The following is an 18,731-nucleotide window of genomic DNA, read 5'->3' as shown; positions in this document are numbered from 1 at the left end:
GGCTCTTCGTGTCTCGGAGTCTTGCAGAAGATTTCTCCAAGGACTCCCAGCACCCATCTTTTAAGGTCTGTGGGATTCAGCTGTCAAGGGCATGGTCTTCAGACAGCCTACACTTGTCTGGGATCAAACACGGGAAGTAGATTTAGTCAGGGCCAGCATTCAAAGGATGGGAACTGGTCATGAAGGATCGGTTTCCAAATATATAGGAAAAGGTGCAATTTCCATCCAGCTCTTAGAACAGGAAATGAAATGCATAAAGTATGAAATTCAGATGATCCTGAATTTGATCATAGAAAACCATAGGAGGAGTGAACTCATCAGGGAAGATGGTATCATAGTAAGAATATGGGAACATGAGGAAGTGTTTGCCTTCAAAGGTAATCACCATATGTGGATTTGTGTGTGAATGTGAGTGAGGTTTGCATCTAAACTCGTGTGGAAAGTATGTGCATGTATTTACATAGATTTGTCATCAGCTGATGGGTCATGTGGGAATATGAAACTAGCAAGCCTAATTTATTCCATTTCTCCATGCATTCCAACCAGTTTGATACGTGGCTTTGCTAGCTAACTCACTTCTGAATTTCCTCTGTTACAAACTATTTTTTTATCAACATTACCATTTTCCACAAGCCATCATATACCAAATAATTTTTAGTTTTCAGTCATGGGAGAGCAATAACAGTAGCAGGAAACAATAATGTTAGAAGGCTCAATATTATTCTGCAAACTTTCAATCTAGTTTGCATTCATGAGAGCAATTCTCTGTTTAGAGAGATTTCTAAGGTATGTCCAAAGAGGCTCTGATCAGTATTCAGTGAAGCCTTTAATTGCTGTATGCTGTCCTTTGAAGCCACTTTGCAAACAGGAGAGAAATGAAACATGTTTGTTCTAAAACATAACCAAAAGAAAAAATGGAATTTGCCATATTAGCTCAGATGTAATCTTCTTGTAAGGGTTGGTTCTTTGTGGCTACTCCGACCTGCGGTGAATCCAGCCAAGCAGTATCCCTAATTGAAAAATTACCTCATCCTTTTAAAAATGTAGCCCCTATGTGTCACTATTTTTTTCATGTGCTGTGCTAGTGAATTTCATGGCCTACCTGTGTGCTGTGTACGAAATGTTTCTGTATATGCATATTCTGCATATATGTATATAGAGACAAGCAAATAATAGATACACTTACTTGATTGTGTACTTGGAATATATACACATGGTATGTATTGCATGTAGGCTATATATATATATATATAGTATCTCCTGTGTGTATATACCCTGTCTGTCTATGTATATGTGTCTGTATATACCTCCCACACGCAGGTTTTCTGGAAGGCATCCCACTGACAACATCACCCCTTCCTTTTTTTTCAACCCTAGATTGGGAAGCTCGGATAGACAGCCATGGGAGAGTGTTCTACGTGGATCACGTCAACCGCACCACCACGTGGCAGCGGCCCACAGCCGCAGCAACGCCGGACGGGATCCACAGGTCTGGCTCCATCCAGCAAATGGAGCAGCTGAACCGCCGGTGAGCGTTTGCACTAGAAGGGGAGGGAGTATTCTTCCAAAGCATGGAGTCACTTTTGCTACTTAACTGTAGCAGTGCTGTTGATGGGTCAGCTCCTAGTGCTGTGCTGCAAAGATTTTTGGAAACTGACTGGAATTGCTGCCGTGTGGCATTTCTACCCAAGCTAATTAGGCCTGTTGAAAGGTCTGTCTCCTTTCCCAGGGCAGGGCCCTGCTCTCATAGGACCATGCACATTTCTAGAGGTAGACAGGTCTGTTTAGTGTTGCGCTGGGCCCTGTAAATCTGTCAGTTCATTCTGAGCTGGCTGAGATACCTCTTAACGTCGTCTATATTTTAGCTTTGTTTGACTAGTTCACACATAGATTTGTTTATCATTTTCTTCTCATGCTTGCTTTTTAGACTGAATTTAAGAGGATAGAAAAAAATAAACAGTTGGCAGTTGGTCAAAAATCTTCCATTTTTGCTTAAAAAGAGGGTTTGTTTTTGTTGGTTTTTTTTTTTTTTATTCCCTGCTTACTATAATGATGCCCTTTCTAGAAAAGGATAAGCAAGACTGAAATTATGTTTTAATTATAGCATATAAAATGCCACAAAAGTTTTTTGGCCTTTTCTTCTGTGCTAAGATAAAGATCTGCAGCTGAGAGAAGGATGCAGAGTTTAAAAGTGCTCTTTTCAGAGTACTTTGAATAGTTTGGGAGCTGCTGTGCCCTTAATGAGGCACTCTGGGAGAACAGGGCCAACTTAAACTGACACCATCAAAACATTCTTGAAGAGTAATCCTTTGTTACCAAAATGCATTATTTTGAGTAGTATTTCATAGCATAGTTATGTCTTGCAGAAATGAGAGAACCTGCTCGGTATGTGTTTTCATTATAGGTTTGCTCATAAGGCCTCAAGCTGCCATGTTAATATTAAAAACACCCAACAAAACAAAACAAAAAAACCCCTAAAGAAAGTGAATGTTTAATGTAGATTCTGTCAAGAGATTTACATGACTTCATTGCCATTTAGCACTGGTCTTCAAGAGGGATTTTAGCCATGTCAAAGCTCAGACTATTTGGCTACCACTTAAGCAAGTTATCTGCCACAGAAACCAGAAAGTTGTTGTGGAGATACATCCAAATTTTTTTTTTTTTTTTTTTTTTTTTAGGTTGAACTCATGGAAGTACAAAACAATCATAAAATGAATAAATGCCTATAAGAGTGATTTACCAGTCTGTTAGTTAATGTAGGTTAATAAACCAGCTATCACAGCAGAAGCTGAAGTGTAGGCATTGTCTTTGTGACCTCCTTCCCTCATATCATTCAGTGTTTTCATGGAGGCTATCTATCTCTCTTGGGTGTTAATTGACTATCTCTGGTTTGGGTTGGGAATTGAGCGTTAACAAGTTTGATATTCTTTGAATCTATACATTTTTAGTATTCATATATCCAGTTACAAAGGGAGAAGTATGGAGTTCTCAGCAGTGGCAAATCTCTACTTATGCATGTTCCGTTGGAGACTTTGCAGTTTATTAAACATGAAATGTCATGGCTTCTTGGGACTAAGGAAAAAAGCTGGTGATTCTCTCCTCTCTGCCAAGGAGCTCTATTGTTTTAAGAAGTTGAATAGAAATATCTCCTATTGTTACCTGTGAACTTTTCCTAAGATATTAGTAAAAAGGAATTCATACTGAATCTCCTAAGTATTTGCCCAGCAGCAAGTAATTTTTGTAGTTTTAACCTGGCTGTTATATTTTTTTAAGTTATTCTAGTCCTAAACCTAATTTTAGATATTTCATCTCTCCACATTTCAGGAATGTCAGGATACATGCTTTTCATACCTAATATCAACACTGTGGAGGATTGGACTTTGTTTTAAGACCTCATTTCAGAATTCTGTTTTGTTGTGTTTCAAACTTAATGATTTGAAATGTTTTTCAGCAAACACACCTGAGAGCCATTTTAGGTGAGGCAACAGCGAACATAGACCTTGCTGATAGAATTAGCAGCAGCCTGAACTTTTGCTCTAACCTCAAACAAAATTTGGACTCGACATCACTCTGCAGTTTGAAAAAGCTTGGTGACTCTTCTTTTAACCAAATTTACTTTTTTTTGGCTTCCTGGTTTAATTTGTGTAAGGGAATGGAAAGACCAAAATATTACAAGGAAGCTTGGTATTTCCAGCCCTGCCAAAACCACAAAGCTTTGGAAATTCTGCTTGAAAAAAAACCCATAGGTGTGATTAAACCTAGTCCTGCTTTCCTTCTGTGCTCCAAGCTTCCCTTTAGCTGTAAGAGCCACTTGAGAATACAGGGAATGTAAAACTGGAATCCAGGTGTTGGGCAAACACCAAAGAAACATGCATGCTTCTAATTTTAAAGGCCCTTGCTCATTTTCTGGAGCACTACCTGACTTGCTTACTTGTTGGTCAAGCAGATAACAGCCCTTGTTGTTCAGGCTCTGTTGAAAGGATACTTTGCAGCATATGTGTGTCTAGACTTGTCTTTGCATTAGTTTGAAAGATAATAATCAACATAAGAAATTTCAGCCATCATGGTTAGGACAGCCACAGTGTGGTATTTCTTAAGCTCCATTTCTTTGACAAATCACTTAGAAAGGAGACTGAAATTTCCAGAGGCATTCCTGTAACTTTTGCGCTTCCAATGTTTTCTCCAATTACTTTGGCATTTTGGGGTATTTATATAAGATTATTTTATAGCATTGAGATGCAAAAGAAATGCATAGCCTTTTGTTGGCATACAGCTGCTGTTGCTCTTTGAGGTTCGCAAGTGGGGATTTTCTACCATCTAATTAAATTGAAGGTACAGCATTTTTCTATATGTGTGCTTATATCCCTTGATTATATGAACCTGGGGGGTTTTGTGGTTGGTTTTTCCTTTCCTTTCAATTGCATGTGGGTGTTGTAAAACTCCTCCAGTACTGGAATGGAAATTTCATTCAGTTGTCTGCAGTCAAGTGAGTAAAGCTGCAAAATGTAGGTCTAAAACAGGGTTTAAAACTGCAGTAAATTCCTGCTGTTGCAAAACCTGCTATCAGAATTTCCTTGTAAAGATGCAGGTTTTCTTAAACTATCAAAATATACATTAAATGTAGCTTTAAATGACTTTGGGTGCTGGAGGGGGACACATAACATTGTGAAATTTTAGTATAAATCTATTAAAGCTTTAATTACTTTTTTCTTAATTATCTCCAGCCCTTTCACCTAAGATTGGTTTGCAGTGAGCTACTGGAGATTATGTCTTTTGAGATATCAAAAAGCCAAACTCTAACTATTGTCTTTAATGATCCTGTGTCACTTTGAGGAACGTACTCATGCCTAACTTCTAATTTGGCATAAAGTGTGCATTAACAAATAAAGAGACAAAAAGTAAGTAAAATCTGTAAGTTGGAGCTTTAGCTGAGGAAAACAAAGAGTGTAAATCAGAAAAATTAAAGACAAAGAATGCTGGATCAGATTAAAAACAGGCAGCAAAGCCATCCTGCTTCAAATGCACACGAAAATGCCATGAAGAAAAAAGAATTAAAAGTATAAGGATGGAATAAAAGCCAATTAAAATAATTAAGTCTGTTTTCTAGGTTTGCTTTTCTTTCTCTTTCTAGTTCTTTTTTTCATCTTATGCTTTCTTTTTCTTCCTTTCTCTCTTTCTGTATAAAATGCATTTATAATACACATAAGACATCCTAATTTGCCAGTAGAACCAAAGAAAGAAAACATGTTCACCAATTCATCTGTCACTATGAGTGAACAAGTTAAGGAGAATTTGATTTCTCTAGTGTGAATTCAAAACACTCCAGGCTATTTGTTCTTCATCAGGTAAAGAAGATTTATTATCAGGGTTCAGGATGCACATCCAGTAATTTAATAAGAAAGACTGAAGGTCACTCGGTGCATCAGAGGGTTGGTCCTTACTTCATTGGTTATGCTTTAATAAAGCTAAATGAGAGGAGAAACCCCAATCCACCTCTAGTTTTGGGTTCCAGATGTCCAGATGTTTTAAAGGGAAGCCACGAAGTAGCAGCACGTAGCCTAAATACGTGTCTAAAGTTTGAGTATTCCTGACTTGGCACCCTCTGTGGCTATTTGTTAGTCAGTGAGAAATGCCAGGTTTGCAGAGTACTGGTTGGCCTAAGTGTGAGCAGCTGTACCAAGTGCAAGAGAAGAGTCAGCTATGCTCTTACTCTGTTGTACGCTGAAGATAGAAATATTGGAGTCATTCAAACTGTGCTGATTGTTAAAGCAGAAAGCAACAGAAAGCATCCCTATTAACTAAATCTTGTTGTTCCTTTCTATGAATGTATCTAGGTACCAAAACATCCAGCGAACAATTGCAACAGAGAGGACTGAAGATGATGCTGTGGTAAACAACAGGGTGGAGAGAGTTCCCACTGGAGGAGGAAGTGACTCTGAGGCAGAGCCTTCCCAGCCAAGCCCAGGTATGGGGCAACAAAGCTTCTGAGTGGCATGTTCAGTGCCATTCAGTTCTGGGGAAATCTGCATTTCCAGGGGAGACTGGAATTTTGTTATACAAGGTTGAAAAACCTAATTAAAAAAAAAAAAAAGACCTGAAGATACTGTTTTTAGATGTGCACAGTGCTGGATACAACAGTTTCAGTTCTTCTTTAACAACTATTCAGACAGACAAAGCATTTTTACCTTAGTAAAGGGCCATTTGAAACTAAAATGAAAGAGGCATTTTGCAACTGCTAGGTGAATACTATTCACCTAGTAGTTGCAAAAATAGTGCTGTCTTATTTTTGTGGCCATGTGATTTTTAGCTTGGGGCATTTGCAGTTTATTTTTGTTAGGCTTGGCTTCTGCACTGCCACATTTGCCCATGTGGTTGCACCTGCAGCGGCCCTGGCATCATGTATGTGGTTTTGTGATAGCTGTGAAGCTGACCTAAGTGTGGGCTGTCACCAAAGAAGGCACAGCTGTCTTTTTGTTCACCACTAATTTATGTGACAGAACCCCATACTACAGTGGAGAACCGAACTGCCTGGAGTTCAGTTCTCGGTGGAGAACTGGTTTGTTAGATAAGGAAACAAGAGTGAGGGTCACTACAAAGCAGAAGAGGAAAACGTGTACCCAAGGCAGGATGGGATGGCAGGGGTCTCTTCTACTCTTTTTCTTGGTAATCACACTCCTACCAAAAATGTTTTCTCAAAACATTTGGGAAACCATAGTCTTAAGTGTTTGTTTCAAGTAGGAGGTATCAGCAATCAGTCTAATGCTCCCTATGCAACTTGAGACCATGCAAAAAATAACTCCCTGCTCTGTTAGCACCAGCAAAATGATTGACCAGTTGTGTTCCTTTGGATCACTCTTACCTTCACCAAACTTTGTGTTCTGTATTGTCTGCTGTGCATAAATCCAACTTCTTGCTATCCTTTTGCCATCCCTCTGTAAATAGGATTGGTAATGGGAAAGAACCAGCACAGCATCTGCTTTAATTGTCTTAGTTTTCCATGCTGAATAGGAAAAAATACATAGAAAAATAATAATTTTTTTAAACAAGTTTAGAAAAATATCCTATTTTATTTGTTTTGATCCATTAGGTTTTTTTAGCTTGAAAATCAGCTTTGGCCAAGGATGTTTAACACTTGATGCTCAAAGTTTCATTACTATCTTTTGCATTGCAATTAAAAGGGATTTCTACCTACAGTGGATTTTATAAGGATATCTCAGTTCTCTTATGTTAGAGAACTAGAAATGAGGTACACATTGAATTATTAGTATTTATAAGTAATGTAGCCATTACTTATAATATGTATAATCATTTAGTGTCATAGACAATAAAATAGTAATTTAATAGGGGTTGCCACCACTAAGTATTTTGTTCAGTTTATTATTTAACATGTACTCTTGTTTTAAACCCAAAGAGCTAATCAGTGTGATAAATGTTACCATAAGTTATTAGGAAATGGTTTTTGCTATAGATAATTGCTTTGCTTTTGGAAGAAAACATAAATATTATATAAAATTCCAATAATTAGAAGGTCAATGATGGTGTAAACACATTAGGGAAAGAAAAAGCTGCAGTATTATACATTTGTTATTTGCCTTTTAATTTAAATGAAAAATGTCAGAAGGAATACAATTAAGGCACATTAATCCAGGTTCTAAGCTAGTATAAATCAATTTAGCTCCAGAAACTGACCCAGTCTGCAGTTTTAAATTGATAAAATAATATGATGTGTGCAGCAAGAATAAAAAAGAAGTTATAACCGATAATAAAAAAAAAAAGTGAAAATTTATTTGCTCTGTTGATGACATCTGCATCCAGTTTTCTTGGACTGCAAATAAAATCTAGTTTTACCTGAAAATTCCAGAACACCGAAGCATAATTCAGTGATAGGGAGAATTTTTCTGGTAGCTAAAGAGCATTCTACCTCTACAGGGTTACATTCTCAGTGCTCAGTTCTGCTCCTGTGCTTCATTAACTGATATAGATTAAAAATAATGCAGTTGTGTCTGGTTTTGGTTTTTGGGTTTTTTTTATCATACAAGTCCCCAAAACCTTGGACTTGTCAAAACCAGTGCAATTAAAGTAAAGGGTAATGCTGGAATTGGAGATCAGATTTCTCTAAAATCAGCTGCAGGGGAAACCAGAATGGACCTGGGTGACTGAACCAAACCATTACCTGGTGGAAACTGCTGTGGTTACATTATACTTGGGGACAGCAGCAGACTTGACACAGAGTTTCATAAGCTACAGTTCAGGAAGGCATCCAGCTCCTGCACTGCTGTGGTACACTCTGCATCACTAAACATAAGGACCTCCATCAGTTTGCTTGTCTTGGGAATGCCAAGGTAGGTGCATTTGGCAGGTGGTAGCTTTTTTATATCATAACTTCTGCAGCTGTTTCTGAAAGGTTAAATAACAGACTGTGCTTGCCACTACATTAATAAGATTCTGTGGCTTTTTTTTTCCAGAGATTAGGAGGGAAGGTTCCCTCTCTCCTGTGAATTCTCAAAAAATCACCTTGTTGCTGCAGTCTCCAGCTGTGAAGTTCATCACCAATCCCGAGTTCTTCACTGTGCTGCATGCAAACTATGTGAGTCACTATGATTTGCTCTCTCATGCTACTGATTTTTGAGTCCTAGTGCTGTGTCCCAGACCTTCAGGGAGAATGCACAGTGAATCTGAATTGTGTGACTTGGGGCTCAGTTGTCCTTTCTGAGCACCAGAGCAGGCTGGGGACACCACAGCCAGGCTGCTCCAAGGAGGCTCTCGCTGGGATTCTGCCTCACATGAGATAGTCCATGGCACAGAGAAGCTCATTACTGTTATCCTCCCAGAACAAGCAGGAATCCTTGGTTGTTTCTGTTGTCTGTTGCTGCAGGCAGTGAAGTTGTCTTTTGACCCAGCATCCTGAGAAATCTTACTCAGATAGCACCAATTCTTACTCAGATACCACCAGAGGGAAAAATAACTCTTGCAATTTGCATTCCCAAAACAGGGGCAGGCATAAGTGAGTGAAAGAAATACTGACTTGTGTCAGTGTAGCTATTTTGGAAAAAGCACATATAAAAACAAATTTTCAAAATTCAAATAACTTTTTTTTCCCATTAATGCAGTAAAACCACACATTTTGTTGCAAACCTGGAGGGGAGTGGAGAAAATGTAGTATCAGGAGGAAGCAGATAGGGCAGTCCCACAAGGAAATGCAGTCCTAGTTTGCCATAGCTGGAATTTAGTTCAACAAGGCATCTAAATATGACTTCTGACTATTTGGGAAGTCATCCATTTCTGGGTAGCAATGACCTTCCTTTTCAAAAGGAAGAGAAAGTAAAACACTGAAAGTTGCCTCAGCACAGTGTTTTAGCTAACTGCAGACATCAGGTTTTGGCTGTGGCACTTTGTGGATTGAAGCCAACCATCCATCTCCAAGCATCTGCCAGAGATTATCATCCATGAGATCCTGACAAGGAAGGGATGTATTAACTCATCTGACATTCCCTGAACTAGGTTGTGGAGTGCAGATAATTTCTTCCATTAGCAGGGTGCTATATGATGATTTATAGCTGGGAGCAATGTAATTTTTGACGAGCATGGTTGTTGGAAAAATGAGCAACTGATTCCATAGTTGTGTAAAGAACAGCTCACAAGAGACTAAATCCCAATTTTATTAGTGACTGAAATTTAAAAAAAACAGAAAGAAGCCGTCAGTTTTATCTTAAAAACTTGTCTGTAATGTGCGAACCAGAATAATCTATTAAAACATCTGTCAAATGGTCATGCAGATACTACTTGTACAGGAATAATGCACCACATAACTTTTGCCTTAACACGAATGTAATAATTTAACCAGAAGCCCCTATTAAAATTCCAAGCTATTAATTATGCTACTGAAGTTGGGATTGGAAAATATTACCCAGGAGTTAGAATTAAAGAGAAAAGCTCTCATTTTTCAGATATTTTATTTCCATGAAGAGATAAAACTACATTACACTCTTTGTTTCCCTAGTGCAGCTTAGAGATATTCAAGGCAGTCATTGATCATACATTAGATTAAAATACAACTTTTGTTATGTAGTAGGCTGGGATTTTAAAAATCTGTGACCATGAAGCTTTCCTGGGTTATAAGCAGGTCATATCTTCAGGGCAGAGATCATATCTCTATGATTTCATAGCATTTACCAACCCTTGCCATAATTAGGAACCTTGTGCTACAGGGAACATTCTCAGTGGTGTCGCCACAATAAATCCTTACATAATAAAGATTATACCTGTAGATGTTTTATTGAATTACAGTGGTTAAAATGCACTAAATGCACATAAAAATTGAGAATTCAAAGCTGCTGGGTCTGATTCTCTGGACATAGTCCAGGTCTGCACAGTGGAGCTTTTCACTTAAGACAGGAGTCCTCCAGTGGTCTTTATTACTCTAATGAGTAATCAATCCTTTTGGCTGACCAGCAAACCAAGACACTCATTTTTTCTCTAACAAAAGATTCAGGAGATTTTTGTGAAGTTTCCTACTCTGTCTTAAGGAGCTTTTTCCCTGAAGTGAAGGATTCAAAGAGTAGCCTATGCATGGGCCTGTGTGTTGTTAGCACAAGTATTATTTTGTGATGCTCTATCATTGAACACACTGAACAACACACACTGAACAACAAATACAGTTCACTAGGCCCCTATTCTGCAATCAGATCAGTTCACTCCCTTGAGCTGCCTCAGGCCACATTCCCCTAGAGGTGTATTTAATGCCCATTGCGAGATACAACTCGCTGCCTGAGGGGTGGTGTTCATTGGACTCATGGAAGTGTCTCCATCTGACAAGCCTTGTAGTCATCACAGAAACAAATACTCCATTCCAGGAAACAATTCACATTTTACAAAAATAGACAATTAAAAAGTGTCTGTTCCTGTCCTGTGGCTGTATAGTCACCATAAAAAAGGTAGCAAGCTCATATGGAGACATTTACTCTGGGGTCCTCTTAAGTTCATGAGTCCTACCATGCACATCTTGATTTCAGTTATAGCAAAAATAGATGTTCACAGCTGTCTTGCATCTCTCTGGCACTGCTGAGGCACACAAGCAGTGTTTCTGTCAACCAGTAAAAGCAATGAAAGGGTCAGCGGGTCAACTACATGCACCTTGAGTGTGTGATGTTTCAGCTGACCATTTTTGAAGTGCATTAAAAAGGCAGTTCTTACACAAGCTAACTGTGCATAATGCGTGGGATGGTTCACTTTTCAGATTGTATTTCTTAATTCTGCATATGCATGTAAAGTAGTCATTCAAATCAAAACAATGAGATGGAAGGGTTTCTTGATTCTAACAGGATTTGTTTCAGTTCCTCGGGCACGTGGCCTGTGAAATAACCAAATATGTTTTGGCATCAGAACTGGGTTTCTTCTTCTTTGTTATCCATCTCATAGAGTGCCTATCGAGTCTTCACCAACAGTACCTGCTTGAAGCACATGATTCTGAAGATTCGTAGAGATGCTCGTAATTTTGAGCGGTATCAGCACAACAGAGATCTAGTAAATTTCATCAACATGTTTGCTGATACCCGACTGGAGCTTCCTCGTGGCTGGGAGATAAAAACTGACCAGCAGGGCAAGGTAAGAGTGCCAACAAAACTGATCACTTGTTTAACACAGCACACCAGACTATGTGATTATTAAAAGTTCCTTCCTTCTTGACTCAAAATCAGTGAAGGGTTGGTTTAAACAACACAAGCAGCAAGGAGAGTTATTTTAGAAGCAGGAAAAAAAACTTCAAAGTTTCAAAGCATTTCTAGCTTTCTGTAGAATATTGTATATAATACCAAATAATATTGTATATAATACCAAAGCAAGACAGCATTGGACGGGCAACAATGTTTGAGCCAGAGTAGATCTGTTGTGACTGCAAAATTTGACTTAGTGTCTCTCTGCCTTGAATGAAGCTTTCTGACTGACCTCTGAACCACCAAATATGTTAAAGCAGCATTTCCCAATAATATTATTCTCTCCTGTCTTGTTTACATCATGGCCATTGCACATGATTTTGGTCTACACAGCTTCAGATATTTTTTTAAGAGCTATTTGAGTAGGCCAGTTGAGTCCTGTTGTTTGCAGATGCCTTCCATGGACTACACTTATCCAAGGTATTTCCCACATACAGTTGCCAGTGGTTTTCCTGCTGCGTTGCTGCGATACCATCATAGGGCTGTCAGCCTTCTTATTAAAGAAACCATTGTTCCTTTGCATTTCAGTCTTTCTTCGTTGACCACAATAGCCGTGCTACCACCTTCATAGATCCCAGGATCCCACTGCAGAATGGGCGTCTCCCAAATCACCTGACTCACCGCCAACATCTCCAGCGGCTTCGTAGCTACAGTGCTGGAGAGGTAACTGTGCTCATATCAACTCAGGAACTTTTGACAGCAGTCTTCTCTAGAATTATAAGAACTTCTTATATTTTAAAAGCATTGAAACAGACTGTCTTGTGAATGTCGATCTTCCAAAGACAATAAGGGATTTTTTTGTCTTTCTGAAGAGCTTATTTCAGAGCTTGCTCGTTTATATTTTGATGGTTTTCTGACTAAAATAATAAGCAAGTAAAGCATAACTGATGTGAAGTGATTTTAACAGAATAATCCATATTTGACATCCTGGCCTTGCTTTATTTAAGTTATTCATTAATTTTTTTATAGTCTGATACCTCATATGTTTCTTCATTCCCCACTGTGACACTGTACTCTGAAAAATAGACTCCCTAGAAGTAGTGTAGTAATGTGTGCTGAGGTTTGCTTTCCCAGCTTTCAGTCGCATTAAATATCTTTCCTATAGATCTTGGGGATGATTTTTATCACTGGGGGCCATAGATATGATTGAAATAAGCATAAATGCTGTGCTTGCATTGTGGATTTGAGTAGGAAAAAGTACCAGCAATCACATTCTTCATATAGCAAATCCATACAGTGAAACATTTGTAAAGATTGTTGCTGAATAGAACTAGAGATGAACTATTGTGAAAGGATCTTTCTCTCCCACAAAAATATCCAGAGAAATGCTTGTGAAATTAGCATCAAAATTTATTGCAGCAGGACCGGTCTGAATTTCTCTCACTGCCAGGTGGCTTGGGATTAGGAGCGAACAGGGTGGGTGGTCAGTTCTTCAGGACCAAAGGCAAACAGGCATAAGTAGCTTGGGCATGTGCTCTCTATCTTGGGTGAATACAGAGCCACAGTTTTTGAAGATAGAAGTGTATCAATGGATCTGTTTCAGTCATATCTTCTGACCAGCTTAACAACTTCCCTCTGCCAGCAGCCTTAAGTTTAGTGTTGCTGCTGTGATTGAATTACTGGCATGACTGTGATAGCCACCTGCACCATGATTCATGCTTGGGCCCATGCTTGCCTGAGGCTTGCTTGCAAATTTGCCATGTCAGGGACAGAAACACCCCTGAACAGCTCAGATGACCTTGCCCAAAAAATACACTTGGTTTTGCAAGTACTGGCAAGGCTGGCATGGAAAAATATGCAATAAACCCAAAAAAGCCAGTAAAGGGTAGGAAATCAAAAGTATTGAATACTTTTGAGTAATCTGGGGAAATGAAAAACTGTTCTTTGAGGCCACTGTTCTGGCATGATCAGCCAATGAAATAGCCACCTCCTAGTCTTAGTGGCTCAGATCCCACAATGCTTCTATGCCCTTGTCATAGCCAAACTTCTTTGTTGTAGTCAAGTAGCTTCCCATTTGGAAGTGTCTGCTGCTGCACTGGAAGGACTCCCATTGATTTCCAAGGACTTTGGATTGGTGCCTAAAAGTCTCTCATTTACAAGGAAAATATCCAACCCTTTACAGCTCAGTCAATTTATTAAGAGCCTCATATTCCATGCCATTTCCTCTAAGTGCATTTGGATGCTCTTTGGCCTATAAATCATGTCTGTAGACTCACACGTGGGGCTTTGTCCTGACCATGTGTCCAGCTGTCTGCAGTTTTGCTGGTTTCTTTGCTGAGCAGATGGTGTGGCCTCTGGAAGCTGTCACCAGGACAGTATGAAGGACCACGAAGGACAACTCACCAGTTTTCAATGTTATGTACATGTGTCAAAGGAGCCTGAAGGACATCAGAATAGTGAAGTTGTGGTTGCCAGAGAAGGCACAGAAATGAGCCAGGGTAATGAAATAAAGGACCTCTGCAAAAACATCCTTTGTTCTGTGTAGATTACTGATATTAAATGGCATTACATATCAATTTGGAAAAAATGCTACAAGTTCTTTATTAAGCACTTATTTAAGGGTTATAAATCTTTTACAGAAGAAAGGGGATTGTTGCTACTCTTAGTTACGTGATTTTTGGAAGAAAAGGTCGGGTAGCTATAGTGGATATCAGTAACTAAAGTATAGGTCACTAAGTGATTCATTTCCTTCTGCCACTTCTATAAACAGAACAGTTTGTAAGCACTTTCTATTCCTTCTAAAGGACTTCCCACCTGCAGTGAAAGTCAGCATCCATGATTACAGGGTAGAGATTTTAAAGACAGCAAGAGGAAGGAAGCAGGCATCCACAATGGAGAGGCAAGAGGTCCTGGTTAGCGAGAAGCTCAGAGAAGGTGCTAGAATATGGCAGTATATATATCTCCTTACCAACACAAACCACAACAAGAAAGTAGAAGGATTCAAATGGGCCTTTGAAATCCAGCAGCAATATAAAACCCAGGAAAAAGTATTACATCTTGAAAGGCTCCTCTGGTAGTTTGGAAACTCCAAGCTGGTTGCAACATTCCAGTATCAATATCAAAGCTGTTAAAACCTGACATAAATCTGTCAATTACTCTGCACTACATGAACCAGGTCACTAAGTCATTAGAGGGGTCACTCTTTATTTTTTATTAGAGAATAATGTGCTAATCAAAATTAAATTATTCAATTAGAAAGTTAAAGTAGACAAGATGATTGTGAATGAATACTAAATTGGGGCAATCAATTGTATTCTATTAGCTAAGAGTGGAAAGAGAATTGTTAGCAGAATGGAAGTTAATTAGAGGGCTAGGAATTTTCCTGTTGTGTTGCCAGAAAAAAATTGTTTGGAGGTGTAAATGTGCAAAGACGAAACACAGCATGAGCAATGCCTAGAATTACATCACCGGTTTATTGAGGTATGTACAGAACTGGATTCTTACAATCTAGATGACTTTAGCTCTTAAAGCAGAACTGGAAAGACGGGAAGAGGGGAGTGAAAGTTTCTTTTCACAGGCACTGTACACATTTCCTTCCAAAATTCTTGCTCCAGAAGAAATATGTCCAGGCAGTGGAAAGCTGAAAAAAGAAATGATGACAAGAGCAAAAGGAGGATCCAGGCCCAGGCTGGGCAGAAGTACCATGCAGTCCCCAAGTGATGAGCAAATAACACCTGGTGCTAATTGTAGCTATGATATTTTATGAAAAATCCTTTCCTAGGATTTTTTCCCTCCTGAGAGCTGAGGGCCTCAGGAAAGAATAACTATCTGCTGCTGTGGAATGCAACAGGTGCATCTTCCATTGGTCCATGTAGATTGTTTTCAATTGATGACCCATAACAGCCACCTGTGCCAAAGCTGTGAGCAGTCACAGAATTTTGTTATGCATTCTATTCTATTCGTGTTCTTTGTAGCCTTCTGATCATTCTTTTTTCTCTGTTCTTTTAGTATAGTTTTAATGTAGTATTTTAGTATAATATATAATATAATAAATCAGCCTTCTGAAATGGAGTCAAGCCTCGTGTCTCCACACATGGAGCATTCACGTCAACAGCTAATTTTTATGGGAGATATATGTTTAACTTCTATTTTACTCCTCCCTTTCCCCTTTCTGTCTTCTGGTCAGTAAAATTATCTGTAGCAACAAGGGCATAGGATTTGTCTTTGTCAAGGAGGAGTCAGTGATCACCCTTAAAAACAGGCTCACCCACCATCTGCGTTCCCTTGCAAGTCTATTCTACAAGGACCTGAGGAACAGGCATCCTCACCTTAACTCCGGGGCTCCCTGGAAGTGAAGAAGTTGAGCCCTCCCAGACATCCTATCTAGTACAGCTGTTCATGGGCCAGTGTGTGATCCTGGCCATGCTGCTGACAAACATCCCAAGAAATGGCTGGTCCCATATGGGCCTCATGCCCACTGTGGCAGTGGATCTCAGGGCACCTCTTGCACCAAAGGTTCCCCCTTGTGCCATAGCATGGAGTGAATGCTGTAAAGGCCACCATTTGCTGGGGTGGATGCCTGGGTTGCAGGGGAAAAGCTGCCTAAGCCTGATCTAAACTTTCCTTATGAGTTGGCTTGTGGGGGTGTGAGGAGGAGACAAAGGCAGTGAAAAGGTACAAATGAAATCCTAACTGGATGATGAAAGAAAACATTCACCATGCACTTGCACAGCAGTTTTGTGTTTTAAATTACGGTGTGTTTGATTAGAATAGTTAAGATTTTTCATTGTTTAACCTGTGTGTTGACACGTATCAAATGCATTGACTGATATCTTGTTACATGTAAACATTTTAAGCTTTACGGGTTCCAAAAGGCAGCTTGCCAGGCACATTTAGTTTCCCAGTTTTTTGTGTATATCCAGTTGGAAGACTTGGCTTTTGGCTGTACCACTGAAAATGGGTTGGCACCGTTTGCTTGGATGCAGAGCTAAGCATTTAAAATATTGAAGTTGGGGTGATTTCTTCCTGGAGTAGTTGCCAAATGCTATAATTTGTGCAGTAAGAAAGGAGCAGCTATTAGCCCAGTGGAGTGGCAATTGGAATTCCTAATGCATCTTGTCCTGATACAGCTTCACAGAAAAAGGGGGAGTGTCTTTAAACTGAAAGAGAGTAAGCTGAGATCAGATATTAGGAAAAAATTCTTTACTGTGAGGGTGGTGAAGCGCTGGAACAGATTGCCCAGAGAAGCTGTGGATGCTTCATGCCTGGAAGTGTTTTAAGACCAGGTTGGAGGGGGCCCTAGCAACCTGGTCTAGTGGAAAGTGTCCTTGCCCATAACAGGGTTGTTGCAACTAGAAGATCTTTAAGGTTCCTTCCAACCCAAACCATTCTATGATTCCTCTCTTGGCCTCACTGTGGCCCTATTCTGGAGGAAAACATGAGAGACGGGTGGGTTCCCCTCAAATTTCACAAATCTCCAGAAGGTTACCCAGCAAGTAATGCCTTAGTGCAAACATTGCCAGATGTCATTCTTTGCCTTTTAATATCATCACACAAAGTGTCTTCTCACCTTTTAAGAATTCTGATGTTCTAATTGATTCTCTTTACTAGATAATGTATTTAGAACAGTGGCTTTCTTTAAGTACCTCAGTTAAGGAGCAGTAAAAATTTCCTTCTTGTTACTCCCTTTATCAGGTATCAGGTCTTTGGATAATGTTCTTATTTCCAGTGTATGTAATTCAGTTTCTGGTTATACAAGTTAGGCAGCCTTTTGGGACGATACAGCCTTTTTGTGTGCTATGATGTACATAGATATAACTTCCTCATATTATTTCAAATATTAAATTTCCCTTCAACAACACTGAGTGAACATTGTAGGTTTTTTCTCTTTTCAAGCATTGTGGGTTTTTTCTCTTTTCAAAAACATTGCTGTAAAAACCTTGAAGTAATGCAGTTATACTAAAACAATACATGTTTGAGACTACAGAGTATGTAGTACGATACTACAGAAATTTTATTTCCAGAGAAGTCCTTCACTGTAATACCTACATTAACGTGCATTTATTTCTGGTGCCTTCAGCACTGAGGAGGTGTGATAGCTCTGGATAATGGTGTACCTTCATTTGGAAGCACAGAATTACTTGCCTTTTTTAAGTTGACTGGAGTATAAAGCTGTAATTTTCATGCATGCTTTCTGCCCTTCAGTCAGCATCATGGACTATTCTGAAGGTTACAGAAGTAAAAATGACAAATCTTTTAACTGGCTGATGAGCTACTGGTGGTCAGTTTTGATTATTCTTTTCCTTTTCTCTGATGTTGTAGGCCTCTGAAGTCTCTCGAAACAGAGGAGTTACTCTGTTGGCCAGACCAGGCAATAGTCTCGTAACAGCTATTCGAAACCAGCACCATCACGAGGCATTACCTCTGGGTAAGCCAAGTTTTTTGTTTTTTCTTCTCAAACCTCACAAAGGTGGGTTTTAGGACTCCTCATCAGCTGCATGCACTGCCTCGTGTTGCCCTGTGCCTCACTGGCAGTGCAGTGTGGCCCTGCAGAGTTCTGGTGACAAATAAAGCCTCTGGTTTGATTTTACCTTTTCCAGCTTACAATGACAAGATTGTTGCATTTCTGCGCCAACCCAACATTTTTGAGATGCTGCAGGAGCGTCAGCCCAGCTTGGCCAGAAACCATGCACTCAGGTACTGCTTTTTGCCAGACTGCTCTACCCTACTCCCAGGAAGCGCTTTTTGTAGTGGGGAAAACCAAATTCTAGTAACTGTAGTACAAAAGATTAACTTGGAGCTCCTATGGAACTGCCAGCGTTAAAGAGTAGATGGGAACCACCAGGATCCATGTGGTTACTATAGTTACTTTCCACAGACATCCAAGAAGTAAAATAAATATGGGCAAATAATGACCAGAAACTCCACCTTCACCTGCAATTATCACTTTGTTTTTCAGAAGATAAGAGTTAAACAAGTGTTTGGATGGAAGTCAACAGCAAAACCCCAATAAGTCCAGCAGAACCAGGATTTTGCTTCATGGTTGGATTTACACCTCTGTAATGGATATAGTCACCCTAG

At 39.4% G+C, this 18,731-nt stretch overlaps 1 protein-coding gene across 11 annotated transcripts in view; it reads left to right on the top strand.

Moving 5' to 3' along the window:
• The window catches only part of HECW1 (HECT, C2 and WW domain containing E3 ubiquitin protein ligase 1), a 248,733-nt gene that overhangs the window by 189,151 nt on the left and 40,851 nt on the right, over window positions 1–18,731 (top strand). For all 11 annotated transcript variants that reach the window (XM_064419767.1, XM_064419773.1, XM_064419763.1 and 8 more), the window contains 7 exons: window positions 1,378–1,528; window positions 5,835–5,965; window positions 8,466–8,587; window positions 11,419–11,604; window positions 12,240–12,374; window positions 17,973–18,078; window positions 18,251–18,347. In XM_064419767.1, coding sequence (XP_064275837.1) covers window positions 1,378–1,528; window positions 5,835–5,965; window positions 8,466–8,587; window positions 11,419–11,604; window positions 12,240–12,374; window positions 17,973–18,078; window positions 18,251–18,347 — 928 coding nt within the window. The remainder of the gene's footprint in view (window positions 1–1,377; window positions 1,529–5,834; window positions 5,966–8,465; window positions 8,588–11,418; window positions 11,605–12,239; window positions 12,375–17,972; window positions 18,079–18,250; window positions 18,348–18,731) is intronic.

This window comes from Passer domesticus, chromosome 1 (genome assembly GCF_036417665.1).
Source record: "Passer domesticus isolate bPasDom1 chromosome 1, bPasDom1.hap1, whole genome shotgun sequence".
NCBI classification, from domain to species: domain Eukaryota; kingdom Metazoa; phylum Chordata; class Aves; order Passeriformes; family Passeridae; genus Passer; species Passer domesticus.
The sequence above is the reverse complement of the archived record's forward strand: the minus strand, read 5'-3'. Positions and strand labels throughout refer to the sequence as shown.